The following is a 27436-nucleotide window of genomic DNA, read 5'->3' on the forward strand; positions in this document are numbered from 1 at the left end:
TTATTTGAAATGGTTTTAAAAAATGCTAACACAAGCGGAAATGCAGACAGTTTACTGTGCATGTTATGCTAGTAACAATACTACAATACGCAGTAATTAAAAAAAGGTTCGATTGAGGATTACTTTTGCTGGTTTGCCAAAATGGTCTTTGTATGATCGGTTCACAATAAAAAATAAATCCCCTATAAAAGTTGTAGTATGCCGTACATCATTTGATATGATTAAAAAAACGTATAAAATACAGGACAACGTATAGGTTGAAAGGTATGCTAGTGTTTAACCCACTGTTTTTGCCACACTATTGCTCTCTAAGAGGTGGAAAACATGCTCTGGTCCACTTTTCCTACCTAAAGAAGTTCGGTACTTTTAGTGGGGACTTTACAGTCTGAAATGTGCTTTTAGGAGCGTGAAATGAGAGCTGCTGGCCCTTTAAGAGGAGCAGGAGGTGGCGCGCCGAGCATCCTGGCTGCGGTGTTTTTGTCTGTCTGTCAGTGAGCGCTCCCGGGGCCGAAGCGGCTGGAAGGATTTATCAAAACGGGGGGCAGGTAGGAACATACTTTTAAGTTTCATTTTATTTGTTGTTTTACAAAGAAAGGTGGGGGGGAAACCCTTGTTATTTTTCATTGGGTCGAATTGGCACGTGCCGTGCGTGAGCTGCTAGCTTACTTAGAAGCCCCCCATTCCCATCGAAGCAGTCAGTCCAATTTGCTAATTTTTGTCCTATCAAAAGTAACGCCGAATATAAAGCCCAAAAATTCACATCACCTTTTACTCGACTGATTTAAAATAGGTCCGTTTTACCCCCTTTTGCCATGTGATGAATGAGACTCGTGGTCTACTCAAACCAGCGACGTTTTCAATTTTCGCCTTTATTGCCTACAAAAATCAAAATCGCGTGCATGTTAATTCTCACGATTTGGTCGGGAGACTCCCAATTTTGACCACAATACTCACAATAATTTGTAAGGTAAAACAAAAAAGAACATGTAAAAATGGAATCTACAAATAAACAATGAAAGCATTTGTGTTTTATTTACTTCTAATGTACACTTTTGTTACACTCACATTATTTTGACCTGCACCGGAGAGTCGTGAGTACGAAAACCTCCCGATTTATGATTTCTGAAACTTAACGTGAATGAAATCGTTGTCGATAGAATATTGTTTTTATTGTCTCGTTCAAATGTATACCGGTACCGGTACAAAATCACTGCTGTGCAGTCAATGCGTATTGTTCTGAAGATGGTGATCTCAAGTGTGCATTCATGTGTGTGTGTTTGTTTGTGACAAATGGTTGCTAATTACATGGTTGAAGAAGTGTCAGCATTACAGCATAACGTGTGACGCCCCCACCTGGACCCGAACTCGCTATGTCGAAAACCAATCATTTTTTTCCCCACTTTTTACATGAATGTCCATGCAGCTGCTCAGGGGAGAGGGTGGGTCCACTCTCTTTGCTGCTTCTCATTATTTCCAGATGTTGGACTACTTTTTTTCACTCTCACACTCAAAATGTGCTAGTCTGGTTGGGTTGGAGCTTTCCGACGCCCCCCCGCCTCTGAAGGTGTGCCGGCGCTCCTCAAAAGATGGATGAGGGGTGACTGACTTGCAGCGGGGAAACAAAGATCCTTTTGGATGCAATTTCCTTTCGCAAAGTGTAGCGGTCTAACTTGAATTGATGATTCCATCGATTAAATGACTAGTGGATGAAAAAGACTCAACATTAGCAGTCCCCCCCCCACTGATTCTTCTTTATTCGCCGATTACTAACTGTTGTGTTCGGTTGGCCTATAAAAGCGTATTGCCGACATACAAATTTATAAAACTGAAAAACAAGTTGAAGTTGCCCATAATTATTTATGGACAATTTTTTTGGTGGCACATTATTTCATAATAAGCTCAGTTGTTGATGACTGATGTCAGATGTTGCTCCGATGATAGTTGATTGGACCGTGGCGGGATATATCGTCACAGGACTGGCTGGCACGCAATGTGTATCCGTCCTGTGTACAATACGGCACTGTTGCCGCTGGTGTGCAGCCGGCCGTACTCAACGCCAGCGGTCGGCTTTTTGGATGGTCTCCGTCCCAGAGTGGTGTGTGGCTCCTCTGTTTGTGTTACACTCCGTGAAGTGAGTGGACCCAACCACCCAATGGAACCATTTTGTAACAGAGGTAACATTACCCTTTGCTGAATCGCGATCAAACAGATTTTTTTTTTCCGGAGTCCTGGGAATCACGCAGAATCCCATTGCTGGAATGTAATGCATCAACGTTTGCCCCCCCCCCCCCTTTAGTTTGGGGGGTGTGATGGAATGCAGTGTTCTAGACCCTATATGTGTACACCGGCCCACACGCCGACAGGACTAATGAAATTACACCCCGGAACCTGCATGACATTGTCGACTGTCTACTGATTAGCTGCCGAGTGCACGGCTGGATAATGAAGCATCTGTTCTTGTTCAACAATGCACTGTGTGACTCGAATGTGGAAATTTTTAGGATGAAAGGGTGCCTTTTTCCGTTGTTTTATATGCAATCAAAGTGCCTTCAGAGCATTCATCGTGGAGGAAATACTTCTAAATGGACCTTAGCTGATGACTGAAACAGAATAGAGTAAATCCTCAAAGACTCATTTTTAAACCAGTCCGTGGCTGGATGGATGCATGGCTTGAGGAGCCTGCGATGAGAAGAAGGGAGCGTCAGCGCACAGCCCCGATGCGTATGTGGAACTGTCACGGCTTGGAATTGAAGCGGATTTACGTGGGATCAGGAGATTTGAGACACTTTCATTTCGTCAATGGATGCAACAGCTTCATGTTTGCTTTCAAAACTTAGCTTGTAGCATCCGTGCACATTCCACCATGAGGACCTTGGTCCACTGGTCGAAGGGAGGCTTTGATCGTTTTCTTTTTCATCTAGAACCGCTTCATGCAACAAGTTCTTAAGAGTGAATGACTGTCTGTGTCTTTTGTGTTGTCACATTATTTGATATTTACATTTTTGTTGTTGTTTTGACTTCAAGATGGCGCCGCGAAAGTAACTGCCTATAAAGCAGGTCCTGTATTTTGTTTTTTTCTACTTCTTCCTTTCCTTTCCTCTCACTTTCATCACTTTGCTGCTGTGAAATGTAAATTTCTCCACTGTGAGACTAATGAAGGCAAATCCAATCCATCCAATGATGGTTTTTTTTCGAGTCTTCCAAAAACAAAAAATGCAAAACATAGATGTAAATATTAATTTTTCCCCCAAAAACCGCTACAAAAGAATTAGATGGATGGATGTTTTTCTTTTCTACTGTCGAACCTCCCCTCTTGTAAAATGTATTTCCCAACCAAAGCATGATAGCATCTGATTGATGACGCACCCACAAAATAGTGTCTCCCTTTAAATCAAAGTTGGAGGATCTAAGTAAAAGCTTTATTAAGTTCCAAAAAAAGATACAAAAGGTGCACACACCCAACAGGAGCAGCCAGAAGACAACGAGCGTAATGCTTTCCAAGGACCGCTCCAATCCAGGATAGCAGCAACAGAAACATGACCGCTAATAGAGACGCTGCGTTCAGGCATTTGCCTCGCCTCGCCGCTTTTGGCCAGCACACTTGCTTTTTTGAGTTGGCTGCTAAGGCCGATCCCAACTGAAATACCCTCGCAAAGGTCCGCTGAGGAAAAAGTGTGTGTTCTCGCCAGAGTCTAAACAAATATACTTACCTAGCACAAAAACATAGGCAGATACTGTGTACACTTGTGACATACTAAAGTTGGAGTGGGCATATGGTCTAATCTCGATAAAGACTAATAATCCTACTTTAGCTTCCTTGGTACAATAATCACCCTGGAATCCTGAAAAGTATTGTTCCATAATTGCTTTTGCGCTTTCATGCAGTAATAATAATAATAATAATCAGAGCATTGTCATCAAATGGTGAAAATAGTTTTGCTTTTTTTGGTTGTTGTTGTGCTGATGACCATTTTGTGTTTGGGAGCCTTTTACTGAGCGAGGTGCTTGTTCTGTAGCCACAAAGGGACACAAGTCTTCTTGTGCCGGTCCCAAGCCTGGATAAATACGGAGGGTTCTGTCAGGAAGGGCATCCGACGTAAAAGCTTGGCCAAAACAAACATGCGTATCATACCTCTGAAGATGGAGGTTACTGATTGAAGGAAAAAGCCGAAAGGAAAAGAAGATGCAGTGACATAGCATTAGGGGACCACCAAAATGATTTGTGTGGTGGCGTTCGCACACCACAGATCGGCAAAAGATACAAGCTTACATTCTTATAACGTTGCCTTCTTAAAACCATCGACTACGTTATTTTTTCCTCCAGAAAAACTGAACTAATTCTATATTAAACACTATTATTTGTAATAAATCATTTAATTTCAGGCTTAGAATTGAATTATCTCTTTAACTACAATATTTAACTCATTTACTGCCAGATGTGCAAAAATGTGTCCACTCCAGTGCCAGGGTTTTTGTCATTTTCACTCAAATTGCAGGACCCATAGAATATTGAGTTTCAGGACTACATAAATATTCAATACAGCATTAGAAACCATAGACTCTCTTTTTTTCATCAGAAACAAATGAGTTAATACTTAAGCTATATTTGTCTGGAGTTATCTGAGCTTGAAATGGGGTCGGCTGTACAAAATACAATACATAAATATTGATATATATCGCGCTTTAACAGCAGCTGAAACTGGAACAAAGTGCTAATATGGACAAAAGGCAAATGCTGCCTCCTGGTGGAAGTGAAGTGAAGGTCTGACCAGCACTTTATTGCTACCCCACGCAACAAAAACCAAAACCCGAACACATTCGGGACTGGCGCTCCACGTCACACTTTTCAATTACCGAATAAATTCGGGAATGGCAGCGAATTGAGTTAAATTAACCCTCATATTATGTTACGGGTCAAATTGACCCTTTTCCATTTTTGTATTGACTAAAGCACTGGATATCCTTTCTTTTTCCTTTCTTTAAAACCGTCCTAAAATATCCCAATGGGATAGACAATATGATGTGTCTCTTTTCAAGTATGTTTATGAAACAGTTGTTGCAAGAATCCAAACTAGGGCTCAGAAAATCCCACTGGACCATCCGCACCCTGCCCACCACCTTTTCCAGCTACTCCACTCAGGCAGGCGCTACCGATCCATGCGCACCAAATCCAGCAGACATTTAAACAGCTTCTTCCCCCAAGCCATTAACTCTTTGAACTCTTTCAACAGTAGCCCAAATGGAACTGTATAGTGCCACTTAGCAATTTTTTGATGATGATAGTAGTGCAGCGTGTTCTACCGGAAACAAATTCCTTGTGTGTTCTACATACTTGGCAATAAAGATGATTCTGATTCTAATGTCACCTATTATTTGACTGTTTTGTGTGGATTTTTACATACGGGTAAAAATGACCCACAACATAATATGAGGGTTGAATATTATTATTATTATTCACCAAAGTACAAGCTTTGCCGATCCAGCACATTTCCTAAACCTTCAGAGTTACAAAACAACATTTAAAGGCAACTTCAGCCCATTCAGCAGTTAATATTGTGAGCGTGGTTAACTTTCTCGCGGCTCCGTATTCATGTTATCAAGTTACATTGCGCTGTGAGTGCGTAGAGCGGCATTTGTTTACGAGTCACTTTGAGAGTTCGGAGATGCGTTTTGCCATTTTCAATGTGTTTTTTTTTGTAACTTGCTTCTTTATTATTTAAAACATATAAGACCGTTTGAAATTCAACATTTGAATACAGAATGCCTTGTGGTCTATTTGTAAAGCAACATCCTTTTGTAGCTGGAAATTATTCAACAAGGAAAACAACCCATCAACAAAAACAGAACAAAACAATAACAATAAAAGAAAAAAACGTGATCAACAGTGACAAGTTACCCATACAGTGAGTGATACCTCAGCTCACGAACTTAATTGGTTCCCAGAAAGTGTGTGTAAGGCGAAATGTTTGTCTGCCGAATATTTATTTCCCATAAGAAGCCATTAAAAATGAGAATAATCCGTTCCCAGGTCGCCATAAAACATAATTTCCTACTAAATAAGCCTTAAAACTACACAAAATATAGCTTACTTTTTGTATAATACATGTGCTATTGGATTGTAATTAAAGAAATAAACCCTTAGCCACACGTAGCAATGATCGACTTAGCGACTGGGACGCTAAGTCACACAAACGCACACCTCGTTCGTGTTTTTCGATGATCTCCTTCTTCTGCTCGAATTTAGTTTTGTGTCCTCTTCTGCTGAACACTAGCCTATGGTGGGTTTTTTTTCTGTCCCATAATAGCAAAACTACTACACGATAATAAACCAGGTCTGCACTCAAAGAAAGGAGGTGTGGAAACTAGTCCGCCAGCCACCGTGGCGCTGTTTGACCGTGTGGTTTGGTGTTCATCCGCCGAAAACTAGTCCGCCACCCACTGTGGCACTGTGTGGTTTGGTTTGTCCACCGAAAAGTAATTCGTATGCCAAGATTATATTCTCGCGAATTTAATGTTCGTAAGGCGAAAAGTTCCTGAGCTAAAGCGTTCGTAAACCGAGGTGTCACTGTACTCATCTCTCCTTTGCACGTTTTCTTGATTTACGTTCGTTAGATACATCACCAAGTCTGTGTTTGGTATTTCGTAGCCAATTCTCTTCTTCAGTTTCCTTCAAACTTCTTTCCAATAACCTACATTTAACACAAAATATGTGTGCGTGATCTACATTTCTTTCCTGTCGACATAGCCGCCAGCACTCGTTCTGTCCTGGTCCTGGCACTGGTCACCATCGGGCATCTACGATCGTGATTTTTACATTTATTTTTGTATCGACGTTGGTATCGCTGCAGGCTTATTCAACGGGGAAACAAACCGACAAGATCTGTTACTGGACTAAAATGACTTCCCGTGCTGTGACGTCCAATCTCGAACCTCGATCTTGCAACCCCATCCCTTCTTTGAACAAGCATCTTCCTTCCGCCTGGTCTTCATCTTCCTCCCTCCAGCATCGCCCCCCTCCATCTCTCTCCAAGAAGCCATTTTCTCTCAAATACCCCACCCCTTGCCTATTTTTTTCTTCGTTTTTTGTGTGTTGTTTCTTTCCGGCGCCTCTCCCTCAGTTTCCTGTCGGGATGACCCAATCGCCGGATCGCCGGGCGTTTGACTTTGCTGAAGGAGTAATGTGAGCACTCCCTTTTAAGGCCAGCGCCAGAACGCTCAGCACGTCGCCATCCATATACTCCGCTCGTCCATCCCACCTCATTTTTTTTAATGCGAAGAGCAGGGATTTTTCCAAAAGGGCACAGCAGTCACGGCGGTGACGTCTCCGTTGGCTCGCAGCGGCTTCACCGTGCCGCTATACGCCAGCTCATCAGATTCCTGAACACTAAAGTCTCCTTAATGTTAACAATCCGTTTGTTGTACTGTATATGTTTTGTTGACGTATTATACCGTGAACTGAAAGAAGCCATCTGTTTTCCACATGGAGCAAAGAGGCAGACAGACGCAAGACGTCTCAGCGGATACGCACGTTCCCCGACGTTGTGTAACCGCTTCGTGTAAGATTTTGTGGCCCCTGAGGAAAGAAAGTCTTGACCATAAATGAGCTTTGGGCCGGAGAGATAAAATGCTGCCTCTGCTCCTTATGAGTGCGCTCTTTTGTCTACCGGTATTTTTAGATGTGGAATGCAGAAATCATAGTTATCATCGGGGCGAAGACATTTTAAATGATATTTTGAGAACTGTGCGGGATCTCGTTGGACTGTACGATTGAGCATCTGGGACTTGACTACATCCTGGATTTGCTGCAATTCCCACTAAAGCTTCCGTTGAAAAACGTTTCACTTTTCTTTCACCTCATTCCTTTTCGTTTTGATATATTTTTTGCCCAAGTTGGGCGGAAGTGACTGGGTTGTTACCAAGGTCCTTGGGGATTTTCTCCCTTTCCTGTAAACCCCCCTCATACCCCCTTCCTCTGAGCTCAACGCATTAATGCCACTTAGCCGGGGAAATGTCATGGTGAACGTTGCTCCTGACTCATTTGAAGGCTTGTTTTTGCTTCGTTGGAGTGGGACCTTTAAACGGCACATCTTTTGCTGTCTTTTAGTTTCTTGGCTTTGAGTTTCGACGAATTAAGAGTCAAAGAATTGAGCTGTGCATCCCTTGGAAATCGAGACATAAAAGTAAATATCAATGCGTGGGTCCCAAACAACACTTCAGAAGCTATTTGTTTATTTTGTGCTGGACGACTTGCCAAACGCGCACATGCTTGTCTGTTCCCTCTATTTAAAGTAGAACCAGCTGTGAAACGGTGAGCCTTTGCATGAATGGCTCTTTGTGATTTGCTACGTTTTGTTCCTACACACTCCACCCTCTGAAGTCAGCGGCTATGACGTCAATAATGAGCAACAACAACAACAATGAGACTTGTTATGATTTTTCAAAAAGGTCACTCAAATCAGACACGGGAGGGGGCGATGAATTTTGACAATCAGCAGACGCAGTCACGTTACTTACACACTCACACGCTCTACACAGCTAAGGAATGTAAAGCCCTGATAGAAGCAAACTGTACATTTGGTTTCACTTTGGTAAGATCCATTTTGTGCACTTTGACGCGCTAAAATTAGCATAGAGTAGCCAGAGTGATAGTAATTAAAACAAAGGTGTCAAACTCATTTTTTGCCCCGGGCCACATTGTAGTTATGGTTTCCTGTCAGGGGGCGCTTTCCAATATTCATATATAGAGCGTACAACAAATTAATGAATAACTAGTTTTCAATTTTGAACTAAAAAATAATAACTGTTATTGTGGTTTACATACAACAATTAGAAATTTTTGTTCGGCTTTACCAAGCATCATGAATATTTAAGTTTGATTTGCTTTCGCGGGCCGAATAAAATAATGTGGTGGACCAGATTTGGCCCCCGGGGCCTTGCCTTTGACACCTGTGACTCAAAATAACGAGTATTTAGACAGCATACTTTTTTGTCCCTGTAATTTGTTAAAAATCATTTGACTGTGTTACCAATTTATTTTTGAGCTGTTCTTTCAGTTTAAGTTGGAAGCGGAATTTTGCTAGTTGAATAAATAGTTTTAAAATCATTGAATAATATTAATGTTTTTGATTTTAACTTATTCACTGCCATTCACAAATTGATTCGGGAATTGAAAATATGGCAGAGCGCCATTCCCAAATTTGTTTGGGTTTTGTTTTTTTCATGCTTGGGTGCCGATAAAGCACTGGCCGTGTCCTCTGGCAATGTTTTTTTCTTTTCCACAAGGGAGCAGCATGTCCCTTTTTTCCATGTTAGCGCTTTGTTCCAGCTTCAGCTGTTGTTAAAGCGCTTTAAACCTATATGTACGTAATGCATTGTATTTTGGACAGCTGCCCTCATTTCAAGCTCATATAACTCCAGATCCATATAATTAAGAATTAACTTTTTTTCTGATGAAAGAAGTGAGTCTAAGGTTTCTAACGCTGCATTGAATGCTTATGTAGTCGTAAAACTCAATATTCTCTTGAGTCCTGGAATTTGAGTGACAATGACAAAAACCCAACACGTCTGGCAGTGAATGAGGTAATTAATATCATCCAAAATACTCTCAATTGATATTATTACGCATTTTTTTTTATTATCACATACATTTTAGCTGCAATAATTATTTTAGTAGTGCTGAAACCTGTCCAACTGTACCATCTTTTTACATGTTTGCTTTAAAAGGCCAGGCCTGGTCAGGTGAGTGATGTGGGTGTCAGCAAGTGAAAACCCAAAGTCAGATTTATATGGTAAACGGAACTACGCTAGTCTGCCGTCACATGGTTTGCGGCTCACGGTTCTTAGCCTGGCGTTTTGAGGGTGACCCGTGCAGCTGTCCAAAGAAAACATTTCACAATCGTCTCCCACCCTGAGAAGATGCTGGTCGGCTACGCCGCAAGCAGGTCAAACTGTGATCGGTGTCTCGCTGAGGCTTTATTGTTCACATCCGCGGTGTCTCCGAGAACGACTGGAATGTTTTGGCTGGCGTTGCAAGTGCTGTTTAAAGCGTTGCGGGGGCCGGCCTCTCGCACCCTGACATAAGTCTGTTTTTATCTCTGTGTCAACAACTTTGAATGGCGTTGCGAACGATGCCTTTGACGTCCACTGGCCACAACCCACTAGCTTCTTTCTTGAATTTGACATTTTTGTTTCCCCCTTTGGGTAAAGATTGTCGGCTAAGCCTTATTGCTTGTTGTTTTTCCTTTCAGGTGGTGGCCGAAAACAAAACTGTGAAAGGAGGACGGTCGTTGAAGGAGACCGGCGACGAGTGAGCCCCCGTCGTTGCTGGTATGAACTGGAAAATACAGTAGGGTCTTTTCTCCATAATTTAAAAACCATACCTCGGTTTGGGAACGGCAGTGGAAAAACTGGTCTTTGAAAGTCTGACTTTGCATCATCGCAATGTAATCCTTTGCAATGGCAACAGCAGTAAGGTGACTCGGTTTGAGTGGAAGCCAACCTAGAGAGAATCTGCAAAAGACTCTTCGGGGTGGTCCCTGAGCTTTTCAAGTGACTCGCTGTAGATACCGTGAAACACATCTTCTCGATAGCACCGCGTGGGAATCGCCGCCGTGGAAGCTCAAACGTATAATGCGGTTAAAAACCTCTTGCAGGGACATTCCACAGATGCGCCTTCGCCACACACTGACCTGCATTTTAAACATGCGAGGCTTTTAATCTTAAAGGCTAGCCCGGGGAGGCGTTAACCTCCATTAACATTGCACGCAGATGCACTGGGGATCAACGCGAAAAATGGGGGTGGAGATGCACTTTTGTTCTGCTTGAGGTTTGTTAGGAGAAAGTCATCGGAAATCAGGAGAATGGCAGATGTGTGCTGGGGATTACCTTTGCTAGATAGATTGGTACTCGTAAGCATATACAGTAAAGTCTCGTTATATCGATATTCAAGGGAGTCCGAAAAAATATCGATATAACCGGGACTATCGATATATCCGACCCTGTTTGCATGTAATTTTCTCCGTGCGTGCATAGAAATAGTATCGATATAACCGGGACTATCAATATATCCGATATTGATATAACGAGACTTTACTGTAACTCATACTCCACCCCTTCATTTCATTTGGGGGTGTATGCGGCTTTGCTGGCAACCGTTTCATAATGGCCCAAAGTCAACTGAGAATCTAATTGATAATTTTAATAATAATAATAATAATACATTTAATTTATACGCGCCTTTCAAAATTATCATGGTCACTTTACAGTCACAGGATAAGTTTTTATTTTTCTGTGGGTGAGCAGTGGCAGCCACACTCAACCCCGCAATAACTCTAATAGATAGAAAGCTATCTAGATAGCTAAGGGATGCATAGCTAATAGATAGATGGCTCGATAGCTAATAGATAGATGGCTAGAGAGCTAATAGATAATTAGCTACATAGCTAATAGATAGCTATCTAGCTAGATAGCTAATAGATAACTATCTACCTAGACAGCTAATAGATAGCTATCTAGCTAGATAGCTAATAGATAGCTATCTAGCTAGATAGCTAATAGATAGCTATCTAGCTAGATATCCAGATAGATAGTTAATAGACAGTAAATAGATAGCAAATACCATCAAGCTAACAAGAATTATTCATGTTGACTTGCGATTAAAAAACAAATACAAATTCTGTGCATGACGCAGCGGGAGTGACGATGACGTCAGGCGGGTGTTGAGAAGGGGTTGCTCGGAATTGGGGCGGTGCCCATCTCTGCCCTATGTGTATGTTGCAGTTGCTAATGTTCCACACCTGTCCCATAGTGGTGCTAGTGTGGATTTGAAAGTGAAAGAGGTGATAATTGCCACCGCACTTTCCACCAGTAGGCCTTTTATGCTTTTTCAAAGAACGAGCTTCAGTAGAATTTAGTCAGAAGAGCCAACATGAGCACAAAGGGTTTTATTTGACCGTAGACGACTCCATTTTTTTAATACAAAGGCTTAGAAAATGAGTGCAAACACAGTGTCTCTGTTCATTTGTCATCTCAATGGAACTCTCAGTGTGGAACAGGCACACGGGGGAGTTGTGTTCCTGCCAGCGAAACAGATGCGGAGGGGAGGCTTGCTGCTGTGGGCGTTACCCCCCGCCACCCCCTGTCTTTATTTTTTCATGCGCCGTTGTGGGAAAAAGAGATGAAAAGTTTTTGTGTCTCCAAGTTGAACTGAGACTCGGCCACGAGTCGGCCGGTTTGAGGATGTTTGGTGGCGTATCTGCACGTTCTAATTATATCTCATCAACTGTCCCGTGGCAGTGCCGCCCCTCTACACGCACACACTGTCGCGCTCTGTACAACACGAAACATCAATGTGACACTTTCATCTTACACTGGGGTGAAACGATGCCAATACCACTTCGCTTTCATTCCCGATTGCAATCATTCCACATCGCTTTTTGTTTTCCTTGTATTTCCCGACATCCATTTTCCCCTTTCTGTATATCCCACGGTTGTGAAACATCATCCCGAACTGCTGTAAAAGACAAATTCCTCTCGGAAAGTTTCCTTCACGACACTTGTGGCTAAGTTATCAAACCTTTCAAATTAAATACAGGAACATTTTAGATGTGAAAAGGGTTGTGCGACGCCCCAGTGTCCAAAAGGTCGTGCTTGTATATATGAACGTGTGTGTTTGTGGAGGCGAGTGATGAAGGCTGCAGATAAGAAGAGAAATCGCAGCGACACATTAAACTGACTCTGGGACTTCAAACATACCAAGCGCATTTAGTCAGCGTTTCCAAGCGCCCTACTTTTTTTACCAGCCAGCTTGCGAGCGAGCAGTAGAGTCACAAAATAGAGAACGATGCTAACTTGAAAACTGATGCCACACACACCCAACCACACTGTCACACTCATAATTATAAGTCATAATTATAAAATCCCCCACCCCCCCAAAAAAAGATACCAATCGGTCACATGTAATCCGTTCCATAAAACTATTTTTGGGCATTTTAACTCATTCACATGTGTAAAAATGTTGTCCACTCCAGTGCCAGGGTTTTTGTCATTGTCACTCAAATTCCAGGACCCACAGAATATTGAGTTTTAGGACTACATAAACATTCAATGCAGTGTAAGAAACTTTCGAATTTCTTCCTTCATCAGAAAAAAAACAATTCCTAAATGATATGAGTCTGGAGTTATATGAGCTTGAAATGAAGGTGGCTGTCCAAAATACAATGCAATCCATACAGATTGGTTTATATGGAAAGGAAGTAACATTGCATGGCCAGCACCCAAGCACAAAAAAACAAATCCTGAACAAATTCAGTAATGGCGCTCTCTTTCAATTCCTGAATAAATTGAATAAAGGGCAGTGGTGGAGTTAAGGTAATAGTTTGACATAACTTGAATCGATCAACGAAACACAATGCCAAATCAATTACAAACTTTTGAAAGAACAATTGGGACTTTTGGCCGTACTCATAAAATGGAATTGATTATGAAGCCGTCCATGTTTTCAATTTCTGATCCTGGTAACAAATAATGGCTGAAATGTGATTGGTTAAATGCTTGAATACGAAAACACAAGTTGCACAACAGGGGGAAAAGCAATGAAAGGAAGCTGAAAGACAATTTGGAATTATTTAATAAGAATTCATGGATTAAGTATAATTAACATCCATCTGTGATTCAGATATTTTTAGGCCAGCAGAGAAGGCTTTGCAGGCCTTGACGGTCCACCACTGCTATATGTCGTTTTAGGTACGTATACATCTAAAATATGATTCACATCAGTCAGGCTTATCCAGTCATTTTCTTTCCTTTAATCAATCCCATTTAAGCAACGTTGGAACTCATGTGTTCGATCTGGGTTAAATATTGACCGAGGAAGTTAATTTGTGTCCGAATGGACCGACTGGGGATTGCGGGAATGAGCTGGTTGGCTTCGTGGGAAGGAACAAGCAGTCATGTGTTAGAGGAAAATATATTACGGTCTGGCGCAATTACAAAAAGAGCGCAGGGAGGCCAGCTGAGAACTCCTGATCGTCAGCTGACGTTTGGTGAAAAGGGTGGAGAAAGACAGCTGAAAGTCAAGAGAAAAACAGAAAAGAGCGAGAGTGAGAGAGAGAAAAATTGCATATGTGCGTGTGGAAACCCCGATTTTGCCCGGTAGAACTTTGCGTGTTCAGACGATTCCTAATAAGGCTGCAAGTCTCGAACCAGAGGTCCTGGAATTGGCTGCCAGGAAACTTTTCCCTCCCGTAACTCCTCTTTTGCACAGATGACGAAGAGAAACAGACAGGCGACTGTGACCCGCCACGCTCAGAAAAAATGGATGGATAAAATTAGATGAAGGTGGAGCGGGCACTGTGGGGGTGAGGCAAACTGGAGTTGCGCAATAATCGCGATGCGCCGAAAAGGCGAAAGTGAGGACTCATATGTCTGTGTGTGTGTGTGTGTGTGTGTGTGTGTGTGTACGTGTCCACACATCTGAAATCTATAGAAGTTGAACTCCATCATAAAAAAGTCAATTAACTCAATAACTGCAAGACACGGGCAAAAATGTGTCCACTCCAGTGCCAGAGGGTTTTTGTCATTCTCCCTCAAATTGCAGGACCCACAAGTATTGAGTTTTAGGACTACGTAAACATTCAATACAGTGTTAGAACATGTAGACTCTCTTCTTTCATCAGAAAAAAAAGTTAATTCCTAAATTATATGGGTCTGGAGTTATATGAGCTTGAAACGGGGACGACTGTCCAAAATACAATACATACATATTGCTGAAGGAAAAAAACATTGCCAGAGGTCTGACCAGCGCTTTATTGGCAGCTCGTGCAAGAAAAACCAAAATCAGAACACTCACACTTTTCAATTCCTGAATAAATTCGGGAATGGCAGCGAATGAGTTAATGTGCCATTCCAACGATTTGTTAAACATAAAAATGACCTCGACTGAGTATTATTCTAAAATAAATTAGTTTGATTGAGATCTGTAAGATATAAATGTGTGTCCTCTAAAAAAATATCTAAAGATGAATACCCCCTTACAAGACTGATGTATGTGACCTCGACTGATTATTTGAAAATAAATGAGTTTGATTAAGATCTGTAAGTTATCTGACCTTGAAATGAGGGTGGATGTCCCAAATACAATGTAATACATATAAACCACTATGGTTCATATAGCAGTTTAACAACAGCTGAAGCTGGAACAAAACACTAACATGGAAAAAAGGGAAATGCTGCCCCCTCGTGGAAAGGAAAAAAAAAAACATTGCCAGAGGCCATGACCAGCGCTTTCGGCACCCAAGCATGAAAAAAAACAAAACCCGAATAAATTCGAAAATGGCGCTCAATGACATATTTTCAATTCTTGAATACATTCGGGAATGGCAATGAATGAGTTAAGTAATCCAGGGTTGCCATGGTAACACCACACATGGAAGCGATAAAATGTCACTCTTGAGCAATTTTCCAAACTTCAGCTAACTGTTTAAGTCAATTCTAATGTGTTTTACCCCCCAGGTGTGCGTAACTGCGAGCAGCCTCCTTCCGAAAATGGCTCAAGTGTTGCATATGGACCCCGGCTTCCCAGGTAGTTTCTGAGTTGATCTCAATTCCATTCAGAATGATTATTCGGCCGTGATTCGTGAAAACAATTGTGATGACATCATTTGAAAGGAGAGGGGATAAGGGGGGGTCCTCGTTGTCCATCCTGCGTCCACAAATAACCCAGCGGCCCAAAGTTGATCCCGTTTTCTAAAGTCTGAGCCCAAGATTAGACGCAGATTTCCGTTTGTTTCAAGTCGATTTCCTTCCGCTCATAGGGAAGCTCAGCTCTCCTGCCCCCTCCTCCTTGCTCGGCAAAGAACAGGAGGCGCCCTACTCAGTGGAGACCCCCTACGGTTACCGTCTGGACCTGGACTTCCTCAAATATGTCAACGACATTGAAAAAGGCAACACCATCAAAAGGATCCCCGTTCAACGGCGGCCGCGCTACGGCTCGCTGCCTCGCGGGGGCTACGGTTACGCCGGCTCCTGGTGGACCTCCACCGAGTCTCTGTGCTCCAACGCCAGCGTGGACAGCCGCCATTCTTCGTTCTCGTACTGCGCTCCGGGCTACCATGCCACCCACAGGCCCAACTTCAGCACCGCCCGTGTGGAGAAGACCTTGTTGGACGCCCGACGGAAGCTGGAGGAGGAGAAAGACGGAAGGCGCTTCTCCAACCTGGGCAGCATGAACAACAGCGTGGTGGGTTCCAACACCTCCATCAGCAGCGCCCACAGCTACAACCGAGCTCACGGGGTAGGCGGCGGCGGCGGAGGAACATTTACTCCCATGAACTCTGGACTGTCCACCCCGGTGACGCCCACTCCGGCCCACCTGCAGCACGTCCGCGAGCAGATGGCGGCCGCCCTCAGGAAGATACGAGACCTGGAGGAGCAGGTGAAGACCATACCCGTGCTCCAGGTGAAGATTTCCGTGCTGCAGGAAGAGAAACGGCAGCTCAGCGTCCAACTGAAGAGTCAGAAGTTTCTGGGCCACACCATGAGCTTCAACCGAGGTCGCGGCCGAGGGGAGCTCTACATCGACATTCCTGAAGAAGACGTCAGCGGAGGAGCCAAGGAGCCAACGATGTCTCCCGAAGCTACCAAACAAGACTCGGGATGCGAGATCGAGGACACCGTTCTCGTGGCCGGCGCAAGACCAGATGCCAAACGGGAGCTGCGCACCATCGGCGTAGGGCCGGAGGGCGAGAAGACATGTCGCCAGGTCGGGGTGGGCGTTCGGGAAGTGGATCTGGGGCTCCTCCCCGAGGCCGAGGCTCTGAAGAACCAAGTGGTTCATTTGGAGGCTCAGCTCAAAAGAATGATGGAGGAGCTCCGCGCCGCGCAGCTGCAAGCCACGTCGGCCCGCGAGGACGATGGTCCTCGGGCCGAGCGTCCAGTGAAGGCCACCACCGTGGGTTGGCACGAGCTGCAGGATGGCAACCTGCAGACGGTGGTCAGCTTCGCGCAGCAGTCGGCGCAGAGGCAACAGAGGACCGTCGGCATCCAAGTGTACACGCTGGAGCAGCCCACCGTGGTAGAGGTGGGCACTCTGCTCCGGGCGGTCCGTTGCGGCTCCCCCTTGCCACTGTTGACGAGCCACCACGGAGGACAACCTGATGACTCGGCAGGTACGGAAATCACTGTTCCATCAACGACTTAAAAATGTCAGTTGTATACGCCGGTTGAGCTGAACATTCATGTTGTCATTTTTTGTTATGTATCGTATTGTCCGGTATATCAGGCGCACCCAAAAGATGACCCTGCACCCTAATACGCAAGTGCGCCTTATATGTGAAGTATATTGAGCCACAACAAGTCTTGCAATGACTGTCAGCCCCAACCGACTCCTTTTCCCCCTGTAGAAGAAGTAGTGCAGAATCCCAGCCTCTACTGTAGCGCCTTATAACGTGGTGTGCCTTATAATTTGAAAACTCTTATTTATATATTATATATATATATATATATATTTTTTTTTTTCATTCATTGAAGGTGCGCCTTATAGTCCGGTGCGACTTATATATGGAAGAAGTTTGAAAATACTCCATTCATTCGGGGTGTGCCTTATACTCCGGTGCGCCTCATACACCGGAAAATACAGTAACTAGTTGTCAAACTTGACTCAATAATGTTGGTCGTATTCGGCGGTTGAGCCAAATATTCATCTTGTCATTTTTAAATTTTAATTTACCATATTTTCAGGTGTATAGGGTGCACACAAAAGCATTGATTTTCCTTAAAAGATGACACTGTGCCTTATACGCAGGTTCACCTTATATGTGAAATAATATTGAGCTGTCAGCAGCCACCAGCTCCATTTCGCCCAGTAGAAAAGGTAGTACGGAACCCAGCCACTACTGTAGCGCCTTATAATATGGTGTACCTTATATATGGAAAACGTAAACATATTTATTTTTGAAAAACGTATTTCATTCAATGAAGGTGCGCCTTACAGTCCAGTGCGCCTTATACAGGTAACATCCGATTTACGACCGAGTTCCGTTCCAACCAAACGGTCGTAAGTCAAAATGGTCGTAAGTCGAAATCCATTCAAATTGTTGAATAGAGACTCGGAGGCTAAATGACTCGTGAACTAAACCCTCTGGTGCCATCGATTGCTGGGCAAAATATCCGTACGCGTTGCCGACCTTCTAGAGCGTTGCGGTGCCAGGCGTAGAATTAAAATTTATAAAATAGGATCTGGAGGTCGTGGTCGTAAGGACGGGTGGTCGTAAGTCGAGCCGGTCGTAAGTTGGATGTTACTTATATATGGAAAATGTTTGAAAATGCATCATTCATCGAGGGTGCACCTTATACTCCGGTGCTCTTTATACACCGGAAAATACGGTAACTAGTTGTTAAATTTGAAGTCAAGAATAATGACTGATGAATAATAATGAGTGGTATACATACATCAATTTGAAATTTTGGTTCAGACTTGAAATTTCACAAGTTTGATTTGCTCTCGTGGGCCAAATATAATGCTGGGCGGGCCAGATTTGTCCCCCGGGCCTTGACTTTGACACCTGTGATTTAATTGATTTTTATTTTTTGATTAATATTCTAACAAGGCGTTTCCTTCGCTAGAAGCTGTCCCGGGCTTTCCGATTGCAGTCAGCTCCAAACAAGTGCGTGACGTTCTCAAGAGTGAGTTGTCCACATCCACGCCCGTTTCCAACCCCGCCGTCGTCATCGGCAGCACGGCCGCCAATCAGATTGCTGCCGTGTTCTTCCAAGAGGGCGAGACTCACCCAGAAACTGCCGCCGAGACGAGACAGGACCCCCACGGCAACGCGGCCGGTAAGCTCTTGCGCAAGTGACTACTCCCCGCCGCCGTTGTCCTGCTGTGCTTCAAAAGACTCATTTGAACATTTTCCGTAGCCTTGTCTCCCCAATCGTCTCTGAGGTCCATCATGAAAAGGAAAGCGGAGGGGGAACCAGGCTCTCCGTCGACAAAGAAAAACCTTCAGTTCATTGGCGTTAATGGCGGGTATGTGTCAGTTATTCTTTTTCTTTTATTCTTAGTATTTTTTTTAATTTATTATTTTATTTATTATATTTTTTATTCATTATTATTTTGTATTTATTTTATTTTTTACTTGCCATTTGTTTATTTGTTTATATTTTATGAACTGATTTGCATTTTATTGTTTTATTTATTTACTATATTTTATTAATTAGTTTTTATTCTGTTTTATTTATTTATGTATTTATTTATCTATGTATGTATGTATTTATTTATTTTTACTCTAATTCTAAACTATTTCATGCACCCTGTGACCCGATAACTAGTCACCGCTGTTCCCAAAAGGGTTAAACACGAAATAGGGTCAAAGATATGGATGATAGCCAATCCCAACGATTTTATATGTACCGTATTTTCTGGTGTATAAGGCGCACCCAAAAGCCTTCATTTTCTTCAAAGGATGACCCTGCGCCGTATAATCCAGCACGCCTTATACATATAAGTAATGAAGTAGTGTAATGAAGAAGTAATTTTGGATCGGGCACATTTCCCCCCTCTTGTAAAAGAAGTATTGCATGGTTCATGCTGGTATATATAAAACAGCATTTCATTTCATGAATCTCTTACACTTAAAATGCGAGGCGGAATTATTTTTCTCGATTTCGCCGTTTTTGGCACAATGATTAGAAATGGAAAATTTGCCGTTGTTTTTTTGTTGTTGTTTTGTTTCTTTCTTTTTTTTTTTTTTTTAATTTAAAAAATAAATTAAATTAAAAATTTATTTTTGGGATACACGTTTTTCACTTTACACACTGTCTGGGTACCAATTAAGTTCGTAAGCCGAGATATCACTGTAATTTACAATTTTTGGCACAATGATTAAAAATGGAAATTTTGCCATTTTGTTTTGCTTGTTTTTATATTTATTTATACGAAAAATGTTTTTTCATTTATTTCTGAAAAATTTGAAACCAAAACATTCCATGATAACCCCTACTTAACATAACAATGTTAAAGAAAAAAATGAAAGTTCTATTTATTATTGTATTATGAGAAACTGTGACAAAACCCTGCAATATTTTTGAGCTCATAAAATGCATAACGCAGTGTGCCCTATACTGTATATAGAACATGTTTTTTAAATGTGTCATTCATTAATAATAATCCGGTGCACCTTATAGTGCAAAAAATACAGTAAAATGCCTTTTTCAAACTCGTGTCGGGATACACCAGTGTCGAATGTTAAACCTTTAAAACGTAACAAATTTTGTGTGTAAATTATGAATTTGGATTTTTTTCTGTAATTACAAGCACCTAACAGGAATTTTGCATCACAAAGTGTGTTGATTTATTTATTCATTTATTTGTTTTTTACTCCCAGTTACGAGTCCACGTCATCCGAAGACAGCAGCAGCTCAGATGAGGAGAGCGACTCCAGCGAGTATCACGAAGCCCGTGAAAAACTACCAGAGTGCCCCGCTGACCACCAGCAATTCCCCCGATCTCTACGTCAGCAGTCGCCCATCCATTTGGTGGTCGGGCGTTCTGACTCTTCGCCATCCGACGCTGATAAATCTCAACCGTCACTGGTGACCGAGGCTCCGGAATGTTGCACCCAGACATCCGCGGCCAGCGAAAACGCGACATCGGCCGCCAGCACTGAATCAACGTCGTCCGTTACCTCCTCAGCAGCCACTCAAAGTTCAGAGATCGCCAGGCAGCAGGCGGACCCCGGCGACCCATCCGACCAATCAGGATCTGAGCCTGCGTCTGTGAGCGTACCCGTAAAACAAGTCAGGTAAGATCCCGAAGGGATTTGTGGACCGGCAAATTGCCACACGGACAAACCGTCAGGAGCCTACGTTGTCGTCATTCCAGGTTGGAACTAAGTGACAGCCTGAAATCGGCTCTTTGTGACCTTCAAAAGGCCCTTGGAGGACCAGACGCTTTCAGCCAGCAAGGCGCGGTATGGCTCATCTTCATCCTCATAAAAAAAAAACACAAAATTTATTCGGTCTGAACAATTAACTCATTCACTGCCATTTACAAATTTATTCGGAATTGAAAACATGACGTAGAGCGCCATTCCCGAATTTGTTCAGCTTTTGTGTTTTCATTCTTGGGTGCTGATAAAGCGCTGGCCATGACCTCTGGCAATGTTCCAGCGCTTTGTTCCAGCGTCAGCTCTTGTTAGAGCGCTATATAAACCAATATGTATGTATTGCATTGTATTTGGGAGAGCCGCCCTCATTTCAAGCGCATATAACTCCAGACCCTTATCATTTAGGAATTAACTGTTTTTTTCTCCAACATTTCTTACGTATTGAATGTTTATGTAGTCATAAAACTCAATATTCTGTTGGTCCTTGAATTCCAGTGACAATGACAGAAACCCTGGCACTGGAGTGGACACATTTATTGCGGCTAGCAAGCTAACGAACAGTTTACTAGCCTGTTAACGCTAGCTAGAAAACTGATAGGGCATTTATTTGGTCTAATAAATAATGTCGACATATAATGTTAATGATACTTGGACAAACAGTCTGCTAGCCTGTTCGCGCTGGCTAGCAAACTGATCGGACATGTCTGGCAGTGAATGAGTTAATCAAATTTCCAATTTCCAAATGGCACAGGCGACAATGTTTGCTTTATTTTGCCCGTTTGGTTGACTTGATATCCATATTTGAAAATGGCTTGCTTTACAGCAGCTCCTGTACTTTTTTTTTACTTACTTCCTTTCATTACTTTGCCGCCGTGAATTGAGAATTTCTCCTTTCTGAGACACTTGTAAATGTTCTTAATTCATTTTTTTATTTAATATAGTGCCTCGATACATTCACTGCTTTAGAGTACAGTCAAAGGTGTTTCCAATTCATGAAAAGTCGACGATAAAGCCACAAATGAGTTGAAAATGATTTTCGTCGTCATCATATATGTTTTTGTCCCGATGGTGTCTCCACCTAGAGGGAGGCGTACACCAGCGTACTGCAGGAGTGGTTGCGCGTGTCGTGCCACAAGGCGGCGGACGTGGCGGCCGTCCGGGCCTACATGGAGGCGTTCGCCGCCATCTCGCCTCAGTTGCTCCAGTTTGTCATCAACATGGCGGACGGCAACGGCAACACGGCGCTTCATTATACCGTCTCGCACTCCAACTTCCCGGTGGTCAAACTGTTGCTCGACACCGGTGAGTCGTACAGATTTCATGTGGATCACAGGTGTCAAAGTCATGGCCCGGGGGCCAAATCTGGCCCGCCACAGCATTTTATTCGGCCCGTGAGAGCAAATCAAACTTGTGTAATGTCATGATGCTTGCTAAAGTCCGAACCAAAATTTCAAATTGTCATATGTACACCACAATAATAGTCATTATTCTTGACTTCAAATTTGACAACTAGTTACTGTATTCTCCGGTGTATAAGGTGCATCGGAGAATAAGGCGCACCCCCAATGAATGGTCTATTTTTTAACATTTTCCTATCTGTAATTCCAACCCCCCCCCCCCCCCTCCGACAGGTTTGTGTAATGCCAACAAGCAGAACAAGGCGGGCTACACAGCCATCATGCTAACCGCTCTGGCTGCCTGCCACTCGGACGCTGACCTTCAAGCTGTCCTGCAGCTGCTACGCACTGGGGACGTCAACGCCAAGGCTAGCCAGGTGTGCCCCCCGGTGCCCGTATGTTGTTACTGCAAGACCTTGCCGGGATTTTAATAATAATAATACATGTAATTTCTCAGCGCCTTTCAAAACTCTCAAGGACACTTTGCAATGTCCTTTACTTTGCACAACAATAAACAAGATCCATAAGTGGTCGCCGCTTGAAAAAATAAGAAATGCGAGAGAAGCCAGCCCCACTTGTTGACAGTTGGTACGATCACACCCTCTATAGACCAGCGTGGAAAATTCCACAAGGTGCCTGAATGCCTCTTTTTGAATGTTTATTGAAAACAAGGGAAAAAATACATAATTATGTATGTATGTGTGTGTGTATATATATATATATGTGTGTGTGTGTGTGTATATGAATATGTAAATATGTAAATATGTGTGTATGTATCTCGAGCCAGAGCTACCAGCAAATTTGAGTTTGCTGACAAAGCTTGCGAAACGTCCAACACCTGGAGATGAAGACTTTTCATTGTATTTTTTTTTAAACGCAGTCTATTATCGTCCTTTTTTGAAGAACATATATCGTGTTTTGTTTTTTTGAGTAAATATATATATATATATATATATATATATATATATATATATATATATATATATATATATATATATATATATATATATATATATATATATATATATATATATATATATACACACACACACACACACACACACACACACACACACACACACACACACACACAGTAAAGTCTCGTTATATCGATATCGGGTATATCGATAGTCCCGGTTATATCGATATTTTTCGGACTCCCTTGAATATCGATATAACGAGACTTTACTGTATATATATGTGCTTCCTTATGTATAATATATTGACATAATATGTATACTCTTACTTGAATCCAGTTGTGTTTTTGAAATTCACCCCATGGAAACTGCATTTTGTACCCTTCTTAAACGTTCTCAAATTTAAATTACATCATAACACAACCCTCAACTTCTTCTTACGAGTGTAAATCAAATGTATTATTATTATTATTAAAAACAAGTTTCCGTTTGTCTGTTTTGTCTCCCAGGCGGGTCAGACGGCACTGATGCTGGCGGTGAGCCATGGGCGGGGGGACATGGTGCGGGCCCTCTTGTCCTGCGGGGCCCAAGTCAACATCCGCGACGAAGACGGCTCCACGGCGCTCATGTGCGCCTGCGAGCACGGTCACGTGGACATCGTGCGACAGCTACTGTCCGTACCCGGCTGCGACGCCACCCTCACTGATAATGTGAGTGGCATATATGTCCGATAAGAAAATAACATTTGCCTGGATCGCTTTTTTTATCGAGCTAATTGTTTGTATACATTAATTGAAATATATCGATTTTTAAGTCCGTTGCCCCGTTTGACGTCCGTGTTCTGCTAACATGTTTCAGGACGGCAGTACTGCGCTCTCCATCGCTCTGGAGGCCAGCCAGAACGACATTGCCGTGCTTCTCTACGCTCACCTCAACTTTGCCAAGCCCCCTTCCCCTGTAAGTCAACAGAGATCTTCTCCGCTCAACCGTCCGTCTTTGACAGTTCAAGGTTACCTCAGCGTATTTTTTTATACACCCTGTAACCTGATTATAATAATAATAATAATAATAATACATTTTATTTCTAAGCGCCTTTCAAAACTCTCAAGGACACTTTACAGTCATGATACCTTGTCCACTGTCAGAACATTCAAAGTTAGAAATGATGTTTTATGAAGATGAATCCTTAACTCATTCACTGCCGGACAATATACAAAAATGTGTCCACTCCAGTGCCAGGGTTTTTGTCATTTTCACTCAAATTGAAGGACCCACAGAATATTGAGTTTTAGGACGACATAAACATTCAATGCACTGTAAGAAATTTTAGACTCTCTTCTTTCATGAGAAATAAGAGTTAATTCCTAAATTATATAGGTCTAGAGTTATATGAGCTTGAAATGGTGCAGACGTACAAAATGCAATGCTAAACATACATATTGATTTATGTAGCGCTTTATCAACAGCTGAAGCTGGAATAAAGCCCTAACAAAGCTGTTGTTAAAGTGCGATATAAATCAATATATATTGTACAGTAATACGAATGTTAAATTTATGAACATTTTACCTTGCCATACAAACTGTTTTTCGGGATACACAATGAGTGATGTGTCGTTCGCGAACGAGCCCGTTCTCCTAACAAGAAAATGGCAGCCGACTTGTTTTGGTCCTCTATTCCCCGCCCCAGTCGTCGGTTAAAGCCATGTGATTGGTCAAGAACGCAGCAGTGAGGGCAGGTGATTTAAACATTAAAGAGACAGGCAGACAGAGAGAGAGAATCAGAAAATGGATCGGAAAACAGTGACATTTGGACTCATTTCAACTTTGATAGTTCAGAATCAGAGTGTAGACTGCAAGGTTAAAATATCCCATCAATCATGCTCCACAAATAACCCGCACAAGCCATCTGCACACTTGATGCAAAAAGCTATCAGCCCAGCTAAACAGAACACAATTGATGAGGAACAAGGTAAAATTATAACAAAGAAAGCACCTACAAGGGGTCATTCCTTAAGATGGTGAAAGAAGAAGGCTACGTTCCTCATCAAGTGTTTAATGCTGATGAAACCGGTCACTCCATTCCATCAAGCCATCAACGACCATCACAATGGTAAATAAAACCACTTTATTATACAGTACAGTTTATTTATTTAAATATAATACCATAGCACATTTATTATACATAAAATAAGGTATATTTTGTGTAGTTTTAAGGTGTAGAAAATATGTTTTATGGGGACCTGGGAACGGATTGTTCTCATTTTAATGGTTTCCTATGGAAAATTAATTTTTGGGATACACACTTCACCTTACACACTGTCTGGGAACCAATTAAGATCGTAAGCCAAGGTATCACGGTATATATAGCCACTGCCAAAAGCATATTTTAACCTTTGCTCAATAGCTTCAGTACATAAGAAGTGCAGCCCACATGCAAAAAAAAAAGAACATTTGTTGTGATTTTTGCCACAGATTGCCTCTAAAAGCACATTTTGCTCATTTTCTTCCATCTTTTAGGTTTCTCCCAAATCTCCTCTGCTGGGCTCCTCTCCTCCTGCCAGTGAAACAAAATAGAACATCTTGTTATTGAAAGCACATGATGATCAAGTGATGCTTTTTTGTGTGTGACTCCTTTATCAGCTGCTGCTCTCTCAGCCTTTTTTTTTTATCGTGAGCAACTGAGCTCCGTTTAAATTGAAAACTAACACGAGTGTCAGCCATGTGGAATAACTCGCCGCTCACCCTCTCAAGTGTCCTTGATCGGTTGCGCTCACTTTTTCACCACCGCAACATATTTATACACTAAATGTTATGTACTATCTCTATTTTTGATAGTGTTTTTTTTCCCTTAAATCTGATTTACCTCAGGATCTTAGCGGATGACTATTTTTATTATTGTTTTTTTATTCACACCAGCTGATAAAAATGAATACATTTGATGAAGGTACGACTGTGTTTGTTTTCGTCCATAAAAGGTTGAAGAAGAGTTAAACTGTAATTGCACGTGTTCAGCGGGACGAAGCAAGACGCTGATCTGCTGCGCTTTCAAATGAAGGAATAGAAACGAAAAGTGGCTGAGGAGGATAAATAATATATGTCCCGTTCAACTGGGAGCTATCACGCCCTAATTCAAAGCGCTTTGGAGCTTGATGTCAACTTTTCAATGCCTTTTTTTTTTTTTAGTCACACTAAACTTTCATATTCACTTTTGGAGCAAGACAATGTTTTATAAAAAGATGTTTCATAGAAGCATCTTATTTTTTGATGATTGTTTCAATTGTTTTTTTTTTTTTTTGTTTATTTTCATACACTTTGGTTTTTAAACTCACACCCATTGTATGTAATCGCACACCTCTGAAGCCATTCTCAATTCTAATGAAGGTTTGTCTGCAATTTTTGGACTGTTTATCTTGTGCATTTTTTCGGGGTGGGGGTGGAACTCATAATAAATACGGACCTCACTGTTCCTGGTGGGTCTTTGATACTGCTCGTGTTGCAATTGTTTGTTTGGGGGGTGGTATTTGTTCAGACTACTACAGAGCATGCAAACTACCGTGTATGTGTGTGTGTGTGAGAGAGAGCGACACTTTTTGTGGTGTCATGTTGGGAGTGTCCACAAGAGGTCACCGGAGAGCAGATTGAAATGCGAAGTGGGTCATTGCCCTTTTTTTTTTAATGTGGTCACTGCCACTTTGACAGTAGTGTGAAGTGGGCTGCTTTACACTTAACCCCCCGCCAAAAAAAGGGGCCATGCCCCCTCCACCCCCCAAAAATAAGAAAAAGCCAGAAAAAAAACAGGTCATTTTTTTCGGGCTACTATATATATATTTCGCCTTACTATACATGGTCTTTTTATTTGGGCTAAAAATGACTTACTATACATGGTCGTTGTTTTGGGCTAAAAACGCCTTACTATACATGGTCGTTTTTTTCGGCTTAAAAACGCCTTACTATACAAAAAACGCCTTACTATACATGGTCGTTTTTTCGGGCTAAAAACGCCTTACTATACATGGTCGTTTTTTCGGGCTAAAAACGCCTTACTATACATGGTCGTTTTTTTCGGTCTAAAAACGCCTTACTATAGTAAGCCGTTTTTTTGTCGTTTTTTTCGGGCTAAAAACGCCTTACTATAGTAAGCCGTTTTTTTGTCGTTTTTTTCGGGCTAAAAACACCTTACTATACATGGTCGTTTTTTGGGACTGAAAATGCCTTACTATACATAGTCATTTTTTTGCAC

General features: G+C 42.2%; 2 protein-coding genes across 5 annotated transcripts in view; one reads left to right on the plus strand and one right to left on the minus strand.

Moving 5' to 3' along the window:
* The first annotated feature begins 459 nt into the window (after positions 1–459).
* kank2 (KN motif and ankyrin repeat domains 2) lies at positions 460–26683 on the plus strand. 3 transcript variants are annotated; one of them, XM_089018260.1, is made up of 14 exons: positions 460–545; positions 10248–10326; positions 13676–13743; positions 15511–15580; positions 15813–17165; positions 18622–18834; positions 18916–19024; positions 20382–20798; positions 20879–20966; positions 21965–22184; positions 22514–22656; positions 23706–23906; positions 24055–24153; positions 25714–26683. In XM_089018260.1, exons 4-14 carry the CDS (start codon positions 15544–15546, stop codon positions 25768–25770), a joined length of 2937 nt encoding a protein of 978 aa, XP_088874386.1. In that variant the 5' UTR covers positions 460–545; positions 10248–10326; positions 13676–13743; positions 15511–15543; the 3' UTR covers positions 25771–26683. The 3 variants fall into 3 exon arrangements, with proteins under 3 accessions (XP_088874386.1, XP_088874385.1, XP_088874387.1); XM_089018259.1 differs by lacking the exon at positions 13676–13743; XM_089018261.1 differs by lacking the exon at positions 13676–13743 and having other exon boundaries at positions 18625–18834.
* mrtfbb (myocardin related transcription factor Bb) overlaps positions 20863–27436 on the minus strand; it is a 30720-nt gene continuing 24146 nt past the window's right edge. For both annotated transcript variants that reach the window (XM_089018266.1, XM_089018265.1), the window contains 2 exons: positions 24764–25750; positions 20863–20984 (listed from right to left, as the gene is read on the minus strand). The gene's annotated coding sequence lies outside the window, so the exon portion shown is untranslated. The remainder of the gene's footprint in view (positions 20985–24763; positions 25751–27436) is intronic.

The sequence above is a fragment of the Hippocampus bargibanti genome, linkage group LG17 (assembly GCF_051943395.1).
Source record: "Hippocampus bargibanti isolate YZ-2025 linkage group LG17, ASM5194339v1, whole genome shotgun sequence".
Taxonomy (NCBI): Eukaryota; Metazoa; Chordata; class Actinopteri; order Syngnathiformes; family Syngnathidae; genus Hippocampus; species Hippocampus bargibanti.

What these genes read in the sequence shown, in the direction of transcription:
- kank2 (XM_089018260.1), top strand. Translation starts at nt 15,544, where the DNA reads ATGGCTCAAGTGTTGCATATGGACCCCGGCTTCCCAG. An exon ending in CCCCCACGGCAACGCGGCCG is followed by an intron (nt 18,835 to 18,915) that starts GTAAGCTCTTGC and finishes CATTTTCCGTAG; the next exon opens with CCTTGTCTCCCCAATCGTCT. An exon ending in ACGCCACCCTCACTGATAAT is followed by an intron (nt 23,907 to 24,054) that starts GTGAGTGGCATA and finishes AACATGTTTCAG; the next exon opens with GACGGCAGTACTGCGCTCTC.